Source organism: Coregonus lavaretus (genome assembly GCF_964263955.1).
Source record: "Coregonus lavaretus genome assembly, chromosome: 19".
In the NCBI taxonomy this organism is placed as follows: domain Eukaryota; kingdom Metazoa; phylum Chordata; class Actinopteri; order Salmoniformes; family Salmonidae; genus Coregonus; species Coregonus lavaretus.
In genome coordinates this window covers 44,299,007-44,310,617 of record NC_140006.1, presented here as the reverse complement: position 1 = coordinate 44,310,617, position 11,611 = coordinate 44,299,007, and the positions used below count along the sequence as shown (strand labels likewise).

The 11,611-nt window shown below is 45.4% G+C and overlaps 1 protein-coding gene across 1 annotated transcript; it reads left to right on the top strand.

Moving 5' to 3' along the window:
• Positions 1-4,191: 4,191 nt before the first annotated feature.
• On the top strand, positions 4,192-10,325 carry LOC311146224 (phakinin-like; the record flags this gene model as incomplete). Its single annotated transcript, XM_084182732.1, has 6 exons — positions 4,192-4,638; positions 8,246-8,328; positions 8,512-8,668; positions 9,242-9,403; positions 9,725-9,853; positions 10,086-10,325. 6 exons carry the CDS (start codon positions 4,192-4,194, stop codon positions 10,323-10,325), a joined length of 1,218 nt encoding a protein of 405 aa, XP_084038858.1.
• Between the last annotated feature and the right edge of the window lie 1,286 nt (positions 10,326-11,611).

Genomic DNA, 11,611 nt, shown 5'->3' with positions numbered 1-11,611 from the left:
CAAATGCCAAACGTCCTGCACGGTGTTGGGCTGTAAGCCCAACCCCTAGCTGTGGACGTCGGGCCCTCATACCACCCTGACCGTTTGAGCAGACACATGCACATTTGTGGCCTGCTGGAGGTCATTTTGCAGGGCTCTGGCAGTGCTCCTCCTGCTCCTCCTTGCACAAAGGCGGAGGTAGCAGTCCTGCTGCTGGGTTGTTGCCCTCCTACGGCCTCCTCCACGTCTCCTGATGTACTGGCCTGTCTCCTGGTAGCGCCTCCATGCTCTGGACACTACGCTGACAGACACAGCAAACCTTCTTGCCACAGCTCGCATTGATGTGCCATCCTGGATGAGCTGCACTACCTGAGCCACTTGTGTGGGTTGTAGACTCCGTCTCATGCTACCACTAGAGTGAAAGCACCGCCAGCATTCAAAAGTGACCAAAACATCAGCCAGGAAGCATAGGAACTGAGAAGTGATTGATTTCACAGAAGTGTGATTGACTTGGAGTTACATTGTGTTGTTTAAGTGTTCCCTTTATTTTTTTGAGCAGTGTACTAAAATCAGTCACATCATTGGTTGAGAGAACAGCCGTGCATTAGGTTAAACGTGATTAATCTGTCCAAACAAGAATGAGTTCAGCTGAATCGCTGCAAAACTGTTTACGGTTTACAAGTCAAGTTGTCTGTCCAATCAGCGGTCTCTCATAAATGATGGGAAAGGGGCAGGTGCGGTTTTAGACACATGAACCAATGTGGCGCGCTTCCGTATATATGGCCAAATTATTTAATTTTTTTGTCATTTAGCAAAATATGTTTGTCTTGTTATTATAATTTCAGGCTTCGCCCTCATTACAGGTAAACTGTCAAATTGTACAAATGCTGTGATTCCTTATAACCATGAGGAGTGCTCATGTGGAATTGCAAAGATTAATGTAGCCTAAATAAAGATGAGATTGTAGTTACATAATAAATCAATAAAAATTGCCTTCCCGGTTTCTATTTTATGGCACTCAATTGCAGAAATTACGCTACAGAAATGATTGTAAATGAAGATGTTTCCATAATTTAATGATTTCTAATGAATAGCTTTTGTTTTACATGGAAATGCTAAACAAATATTGGACTTCCATTATAGCCTAGGCTATCCTAGTTTTCAATTAGTGAGAGTTAATATATTACCCTGTTTAATTTAGAGTTGATCATGGCACAGCCTAGTATTATAAATTGCTCGGTTGGTTGAGCAGGGCACCTGTAACGCCGGGGTAGTCTGATTGATTCCTGGGACCACCCACATGTAAAATGTATGCACTCATGACTGTAACACGCTTTGGATAAAAGTGTCTGCTAAATGGCACATTATATTATTACATTTACGTCATTTAGCAGACGCTCTTATCCAGAGCGACTTACAGTTAGTGAATACATTATTTTTTTTATACTGGCCCCCCGTGGGAATCGAACCCACAACCCTGGCGTTGCAAACGCCATGCTCTATCAACTGAGCTACATCCCTGCCGGCCATTCCCTCCCCTACCCTGGACGACGCTGGGCCAATTGTGCGCCGCCCATGAGTCTCCCGGTCGCGGCCGGCTGCGACAGAGCCTGGATTCGAACCAGGATCTCTAGTGGCACAGCTAGCACTGCGATGCAGCGCCTCAGACCACTGCACCACTCGGGAGTACATTATATTATTATTATGTCAAGGTGAAATAAATAAAATGTTGAATCGTAATAAGATAATGTGTAGAGGATGTCGCTTACATTCCTTGATAAATTATTATTTATCTTTCTAAAACCTGCTCGTGAGGTTAGTTCAGGCACAAACCGCAGCTGAAACACAAATTGCTCGAACACTAAATGGTACATAAGTGATTTCTGAAATCAAGGTGAGAAGTAGGTTGGCTCTAAAGTGCAGGTGCTGGGGAAGGACCGCCTTATTTATCTTAATCCCCTAAAACGTGGATTTGAACCTCTTTTGAAGGCTAAACTAAATACACTATAACAGCTGCCCCCCCCCCCCCCCCCCCCCCCCCCCCCCCCAGATTATAAGAGTACATGGCCATTAAGGCCAGATTGTTCATCAAGATGTTCAAGCGTTCATAGATGACAAGCAGGGTCAAATAATAATCACAGTGGTTGTAGAGGGTGCAACAGGTCAATACCTCAGGAGTAAATGTCAGTTGGCTTTTCATAGCCAAGCATTCAGAGAGAGAGTCAAAAACAGCAGGTCCGGGACAAGGTAGCACGTCCGGTGAACAGGTCAGGGTTCCATAGCCGCAGGCAGAACAGTTGAAACTGGAGCAGCAGCACGACCAGGTGGACTGGGGACAGCAAGGAGTCATCAGGCCAGGTAGTCCTGAGGCATGGTCCTAGGGCTCAGGTCCTCCGGGAGGGGAGGGAGAGAGGGAGAGAGAGAGAATTAGAGGGAGCAAACTTCAATTCACAGAGGACACCAGATAAGACAGGAGAATTACACTAGATATAACAGACTGACCCTAGCCCCCCGGCACACAGACTATTGCAGCATAGATACTGGAGTGAACGGATGATCTCCGCATGTGTATTTCCCACCGTAAAGCATGGAGGAGGAGGTGTTATGGTGTGGGGGTGCTTTGCTGGTGACACTGTCTGTGATTTATTTAGAATTCAAGGCACACTTAACCAGCATGGCTACCACAGCATTCTGCAGCGATACGCCATCCCATCTGGTTTAATGGGCTTAGTGGGGCTATCATTTGTTTTTCAACAGGACAATGACCCAACACACCTCCAGGCTGTGTAAGGGCTATTTTACCAAGAAGGAGAGTGATGGAGTGCTGCATCAGATGACCTGGCCTTCACAATCCCTCGACCTTAACCCAATTGAGATGGTTTGGGATGAGTCGGACGGCAGAGAGAAGGAAAAACAGCCAACAAGTGCTCAGCATATGTGGGAACTGTACCATTCGATCCAGATGATATGACTTGATCTATTCTGTCACCGCACGGCACAACAGGACATTTCCATTAAACTTTTTTGAGTTTTACACCTGTCTGTTTTGATCACTGAAATCAAACGCACTTCACCTGATTTCAATGGGCCATTCTCTTCTTATGACACCAACTCGTGCGCACATTAGCTTGTCTGGTATACGTGACATGGCAGAAAAACCATCCATTCCACTCACTCACACTGGAGAGAATTCATGAATGGTGAGTGGTGACTCTATTGTCTCTGGTGTTCAACCTGCGCTCTATGGTCCATGTTGTATGGCATCATCGCATGGCCTTTGTTCCCCACGAAGCTAATAAAGCCTTCTACAGAATACCACATGAAGTCTTGACAGTACTCTTGACAGTACTCACTGGACCGTCTAGTATGTTTCTGTGGCTAAGAAGACCACACCCAGAGACAGGAGTCGTGCTCAGACATCTCCAGGGTGGTCAATTCAGGACAAATTTAAACACTTTAACACTTAAAATACCAGTTAATTTTTTCAATTCATTAATCAGATTTCAGTTAATTCCTTCATTGACTGTATTTGAATCAAACATATCCCAACTATGGCCTTTTCAAAAACAGGCTATACTGAACATTCCTTTGGCCCTTCTCCAGTCTGTCATATTAAATGGATACTTTGGGATTTTGGCACTCACTCACTCACTCACTCCCTCACTCACTTACTCACTCACTCACTCACTCACTCACTCACTCACTCACTCACTCAGTCACTCACTCATGCACACACACTACACACTCACACATACAAAAAGAGGAGGTAGAAGCATCTCCAGTCAGATTTTGTCCAGTCAGACGAAGTACCGGTGGCGGTGTGTGCTTGGGGATGGGGTGGGCAAGCCAGCACTCGATGGAGTTTTCCTGAGAGGGCTCCAATGCTGAGTCAGCAAAAAAAGAACAACCAGCAGCCACACACAAAGAGCCCCAATCCACCAACCTGAGCCAGTCCCACTGTCACAATAACAACACAAACACCACATGGGAACAATACGCCCCTCTGCTTTCCAGAAGCCCAGGCCACAATAAAGAGCCATGCGCCCAGAGACTCCGGCTGTTTGACACAACAGGTCACCGAACAGATTCTTAAGCCCATCAACGATGTCCATGCAGGGTGACTAGCCTAGCCTTCTGACACACCCCCACACCCACACACCCACGCTCCCACTCTATCCCATCTCATACCCGCATTCTCCAAGAACAAGGGCCATGCCTCTGCCGAGACGTCGATCCTCCTTCCTGAGCCAACCTGCCGCCAAGGAGCGCCCAGGTAGCGCCAACACCAGGGTTGGCACCACAGGCATCAGCAATGCCCCCCGGGGTGTCTTTGTGGGGACGGCCCCCACGGTTGCCGCCTCCAGCATGGGCACGCGTGTGTCGCGACGCGCCCTAGGCATCAGCAGTGTGTTCCTGCAGGGGCTGAGGACCACGGTCGCGCCTGTGATGCCCCACGGGGCCGGGACCAGTGGCAGGCAACACCCCGGGGGCGCTGAGAGCCTCAACGGCTGCCTGATGGAGTACAGGGATAAGGTGCGCGCCCTGGAGCAGCTCAACCGGCAGCTGGAGGAGCAGATCAAACACTGCCTGGATCGTAAGGCGTCCAGCGCCGGAGCCTGGGGCCTCCTCAGACAGGAATGGGAGGACGTCTACAGACATGTAAGTAAGGAAGAACGAGAGAGAGAGAGAGAGAGTAGAGAGAGAGAGAGAGAGAGAGAGAGAAAAGAGAGAGAGAGAGAGAGAGAGAGAGAGAGAGAGAGAGAGAGAGAGAGAGAGAGAGAGAGAGAGAGAGAGAGAGAGAGAGAGAGAGAGAGAGAAGAGAGAGAGAGAGAGAGAGAGAGAGAGAGAGAGAGAGAGAGAGAGAGAGAGAGAGAGAGAGAGAAAGCGAGAGAGAGAGAGAGAGAGAGAGAAAGAGAGAGAGAGAGAGAGAGAGAGAGAGAGAGAGAGAGAGGGAGAGAGGGAGAGAGAGGAGAGAGAGAGAGAGAGAGAGAGAGAGAGAGAGAGAGAGAGAGAGAGAGAGAGAGAGAAGGAAGAGGGATTTGAAAATGAAGAGAGGGTACAGACTGGTAAGAGGGGGGGTGAGAGAGGGGGAAGAGAGAGAGGGAGGAGAGCGGTAGAGAAGGGAGGACCTCTGAAGACAGGTAAGAAAGGAAGGATGAGAAGGAGAGGATGATGGGAAGAGAGGGTACGGACAGGTAGGATGGGAGAGAGAGAGGGAGGAGAGGGGTGAAGAAGGACAGGGAAGATATCTACAGACAGGTAAAGAAGAGAGGGAGTTGTTGGAATTGTTCGCAAGGTTGATAAATCAAATCAAAGTTTATTTGTCACATGCGCAGAATACAACAGTAGACTGTTGAAAAACACATGAGAAATAAAACACACGAATGTAAGCTATATACAAGTCCATTACCTGTACCATATCCTGGAATTAAGTTAAGAAGCTCCTGCTGAGGCTTCAGTGATGCAGCATTATACTGTTCTATACCTGCCACCTGATGACAGTGATGCAGCATTATACTGTTCTATACCTGCCACCTGATGCCAGTGATGCAGCATTCTACTGTTCTATACCTGCCACCTGATGACAGTGATGCAGCATTCTACTGTTCTATACCTGCCACCTGATGACAGTGATGCAGCATTATACTGTTCTATACCTGCCACCTGATGACAGTGATGCAGCATTATACTGTTCTATACCTGCCACCTGATGACAGTGATGCAACATTCTACTGTTCTATACCTGCCACCTGATGACAGTGATGCAGCATTCTACTGTTCTATACCTGCCACCTGATGACAGTGATGCAGCATTCTACTGTTCTATACCTGCCACCTGATGACAGTGATGCAGCATTCTACTGTTCTATACCTGCCACCTGATGACAGTGATGCAGCATTCTACTGTTCTATACCTGCCACCTGATGACAGTGATGCAGCATTCTACTGTTCTATACCTGCCACCTGATGACAGTGATGCAGCATTCTACTGTTCTATACCTGCCACCTGATGACAGTGATGCAGCATTCTTCTGTTCTATACCTGCCACCTGATGACAGTGATGCAGCATTCTACTGTTCTATACCTGCCACCTGATGACAGTGATGCAACATTCTACTGTTCTATACCTGCCACCTGATGACATTAGGTTGAAGCACTGATTGAGTGGGTGGTCGGAGCTGGAGATTGTGGCAGGCTTTGCATTGGATAGTGCTTTAATTTAGAAGTGACAGATTTGGAATGGGGAGTCTAACCTCGATGCAGTGTTTCTGGGCCTGTTTGCATAAAACATCTTAAGCGTTTCCCTTATGGAATAATTTTCCCTCACCTAAAGGAATTGTTTAAGGGTGTTGCATAGAGCCCCTCAAACATTTCCTTAGGTAAAGACATAATTTAAGGGTTTTATGGTAGTTTGAAGGCATGTAAGGCAGAAATAGTCTCTGGTTACCATGGAGATGACCTGATTCACTGACTGAAAGTCTCTTCAAAAGAGATCACAAAATAGATTCATTCAAGACACACATTGATTCTGATTTAAAGTTAAGGAAACTTTAAGGGAAAGATAAGGGGGAAATTAACTAAGATGTTTTATACAACCGGGCCCAGCGGATCCTTAATTGTTTATTGCGCTGTGAGACTATTAGCATGTTGAAGTATAACAGATGCTTCCATAGATGAGGCATATTGCATTATGATGCCATTATGATGCATTATGATGCATTATGATGCCATTATGATGCCATTATGATGCATTATGATGCCATTATGATGCCATTATGATGCATTATGATGCCATTATGATGCATTATGATGCCATTATGATGCCATTATGATGCATTATGATGCCATTATGATGCATTATGATGCATTATGATGCCATTATGATGCATTATGATGCCATTATGATGCATTATGATGCATTATGATGCCATTATGATGCATTATGATGCCATTATGATGCCATTATGATGCATTATGATGCCATTATGATGCATTATGATGCATTATGATGCCATTATGATGCCATTATGATGCATTATGATGCCATTATGATGCATTATGATGCATTATGATGCCATTATGATGCCATTATGATGCATTATGATGCCATTATGATGCATTATGATGCCATTATGATGCATTATGATGCCATTATGATGCCATTATGATGCATTATGATGCCATTATGATGCATTATGATGCCATTATGATGCATTATGATGCCATTATGATGCCATTATGATGCATTATGATGCCATTATGATGCATTATGATGCCATTATGATGCCATTATAACACACTAAGATTTGATACAGGCATGCGTGAGGCATCAGGCATCAGTGATGTAGTGGTATAGAAAATAGGTGGGTAAACGCTGATCACCGTTCGCGGTGAATAAATGAACACTCCCTATATTTTAATGTGGTTTTCAGCGACATGTGGGTAAATGTTTGCGCAATATAAACAAGGTGTGTATTCTGTGTTTACCTGCTTTAACCCTCCAATACACCACTGCTCAAAATGTCTTGTCTTGTTATCCTCCCATAAGGATCCTGACTAAATAAGACATTTTGAGTCCGTTGAAGATAATAATAATATATAATAATAATATGCCATTTAGCAGACGCTTTTATCCAAAGCGACTTACAGTCGTGCGTGCATACATTTTTGTGCATGGGTGGTCCCGGGGATCGAACCCACTACCTTGGCGTTACAAGCGCCGTGCTCTACCAGCTGAGCTACAGAGGACCACAGATATCATAAGCATTATATTAAGACATTATAAAGGTGTGTATAATTAAGCAACAAGGCCCGAGGGGGTGTGGTATATGGCCAATATACCACGGCTAAGGGCCGTTCTTTCGCACGACGCAACGTGCCTAGATACAGACCTTAGCCGTGGTATATTGGCCATATACCACAAACCCCCGAGGTGCCTTATTGCTATTATAAACTGGTTACAAACGTAATTAGAGCAGTAAAAATAAATGTTTTGTCATACCCGTGGTATACAGTCTAATATACCACGGCTGTCAGCCAATCAGCATTCAGGGCTTGAACCACCCAGTATATAATGTCTCATATACCACGGCTTTCAGCCAATCAGCATCCAGGGCTCAAATGACCCAGTTTATAACAAGTAATAGTGCTTTATACATGCATGCAGAACACCCATTTATGGAAAAATGCACCCTAAGTTGGACTTCAGAGCATCTGTTGCCCTGTAGTGGATAGACTGACAATTTGCTAAATTGACCCCACAGGTTAGTGAGTCCATCCTTCACACTGCCAGGCTAATGCTGCAGACAGAGAATGTGCAGGCCAACGCTGAGGACTTCAAGGACCGGTGAGCATCCTCTCTCCTCGCATCCTCTCTCTTCGCATCCTCGCCTCCTTGCATCCTCTCTCATCCCCTCACATCCTCTCTCCTCACCTCCTTCCCAAAACGTCAGAACCTGGAGAGTCGAGGAGAAGATCACCTTGACTTTCGACTTTCCCTCTTTGTCCGTTTCCTTCTGTGGTCCTGTAGGTATGAGGATGAGCAGCCCTTCAGGAAGGCGGTGGAGGAGGAGATCGGCTCTCTGTACAAGGTGATTGACGATGCCAACATGACCAAGGCGGACCTGGAGAGCCAGATGGACAGCATGAGGGCTGAGCTTCGGGACCTGGCCTGCAGCCATGAGGAAGTGGGTCCAGCATAAAACAATAAAGCACATAAACCAGATAATCCACTCAGAATACAAGCTGATGGGATTTTACTCACTTAGAATCCACAAGACAATTTTCGGATATTCATTTAGTTTACTTACCCAGCATAGGAATAAATACGGTATACATTTTACATTACATTTGTCATTTAGCAGACGCTTTTATCCAGAGCGACTTACAGTTAGTGCATACATTTTCATACTAATCTCTTCAAATTGCACACTCAACATTCAATACAATATTCAGGGTTTCGCGAATGAGCTGCTTAGTTTGATACACCGACCACACGGTTAACCTGCCCTTCAGGGTCTGGAGAACATGTTGGGAGTAGGTCAGCAACCTGATTCTGCACCGCAACACGTCAAGAGAAAACACAAGTATGAAACCCTAACTGAATTGAAACCCTAACTGCTAACATTTTCCACTGACAATCATTTCGCCTCCATAGAGTGAGAGCCTACACCTCATCGAGCTAATGATCTCAAATCAAGATCATTAGTTGATTTATATGAACCCGGTGTGTTAGTGTTACGTTCTGCTGCCCCCTACAGGACGTGAGGGTGCTCTACAAGCAGATGGTAGGCGGCGAGGTGGACGAGCCGGACACTCCCATTGAGACCAATCTGGACCAGATACTGGCTTACATTCGCTCCCACTGGGAAAGAGTCATCGAGAAGAACCGTGCCGAGACCGATGCCTACCTGGAATACAAGGTAAGTTCATACTGTAGGTCCTCATGTGTACAATCTATAACACCTGAATAACAGGGGGGGAAACAACCATTTACTTTTAATAGATTAAGGTGTACTTGACATTTATTTACATGTCTGTCAGTTGTTTATCTAGTCTGAGGTCAACTTGAGGTTTATTGTGTTTACTAAAGGGGCCAGTCAAAACAAATGAAACACACCTGCTCTTTGATGTAGATTGACGGCTGTACATTTGTGTGTGTGTGTGTATATGTGTGTGTGTATATGTGTGCGAGTGCGTGTGTGTATATATGCGCGTGTGTGTGTGTGTGTGTGTGAGTTCAGCAGGCAGAGAGTGTGGGCAGTAATCTGAGTCGTGAGGAGGAGGAGCTCGAGAGTCTGAAGACTGAGTGTAACGATGCTGGCTGTAAGATCCAGAGTTTGCAGGCCCAAACGGAGTCCATCAGAGCACTGGTACATACATATCGTGATGCTGGCTGTAAGATCCAGGGGAGGCTGGGGGGTTGGAGGTGTCAACCGCTTCGAAGTCAGCACACCTCCCGCTCTCAAAGATTGATATATTGTGGACATTTTCATCTTCATAAATATTTGTTGCTGTTTTGTGCGATATGAAGCATGTTTCTTTGTGGTTATTTACGGTTGAATTCTGGCCTGAGCCTTCACGTTGTTCTTATTGCTCCAACAGAAGCGCGGTTTGGAGAACTCCCTGAACGACGCCAAGCATTGGCACGACATCGAGCTGCAGAACCTGGCATCCGTCATTGGCAAGCTGGAGTCGGAGCTGGGCGACGTCCGCGGCGACGTCGAACAGCAGCGCCGCGACTATGAGACGTTGCTGGGCAACAAAATGCGTCTGGAGCTGGAGATCGGCACCTACCACTGCATCTTGGATGGGGAGGAGAGACGCTACCACCCCTCCATGTGAGTAGGGTTAGGGTAGCTAACCTCAAAGGTAACCTATCAAAGAAGAAGAAGAATAGCCGAGCAGGCAAAATTTGACACATGACGTAGTAAATACATCATTTTCATTTGTGTTTATGCTATGATTGCAAGGTGAACTCCACGCAATGTATTCCAATGGGTGAGATAGCATGACCTCTTTTGACACAGTGTTCCTCTCAACAGGTGCACAGGTGCATCAGACCAAGAGGGGAAACAAACCCTCCTTCCTCCCCATTCAGAGCCCTCCGGTAACCCAGAACTCCAAGGTAAAGTCTACAGCCCTGTTCAAAACACGAGGAGGTACAAGGCACTCTTCATGATATCGAAATGCCTCTATTGTGGTGGCAAGTTCAATGGAACAATATCTTAACTCAGACTTGTTTTCGGAATGTGAAGCATTCGTCAGGGAGAACAGCTTGTTGAGAGATAATTGACAGAGGCATTTCATCTCTTGCTTAAGCATAAATCCACACACCTGCAGGCACACTCACATTCCCACCTTCCTTCATACTATTTTAATATATATATTTATTACGCATTTTTTTCAAGTCCTTCATACTATTTCGGTATAATTAACTACTTATTATTCATTTTTTGTCTTCTCAGGCTCCAACACATCTAGTCCCTAGTGGAAGGACTGAGGACCATTTGGTAATTAACGCCAATGAACGTGAAGCTCTCACCCCGTTGTTCTCCAGGGTCTCTGTGCAAAGTTTCATTTTGGAAACCATGTTCTCACTACAGAGTTGAATAAAATCTAAACCTCTGTAAGAAAGCGTCTGGACCTCTTTTTTTCCAACTAGTCCTCTATTCAAATAGATTGGGGTTAGAATGGGATTTTTCCTTTTGGGGGCAGTGCCTTCAGAAAGTATTCACACCCCTTGACTTTTTCCACATTTTGTTTGGTTACACAGCCTGATTTTAAAATGAATTAAATAGAGATAATGTCAAAGTGGAATTATGTTTTTCGAAATGTTTACAAGTTATTTAAAAATGAAAAGCTGAAATGTCTTGAGTCAATAAGTATCCAACCCCTTTGTTATGGCAAGCCTAAATAAGTTCAGGAGTAAAAATGTACTTAACAAGTCACATAATAAGTTGCATGGACTCACTCTGTGTGCAATAATAGTGTTTAACATGATTTTTTTTATGACTACCTCATCTTTGTGCCCCACACATACAATTTCCTGTAAGGTCCCTCAGTCGAGCAGTGAATTTTAAACACAGATTCAACCACAAAGACCAGGGAGGTTTTCCAATGCCTCGCGA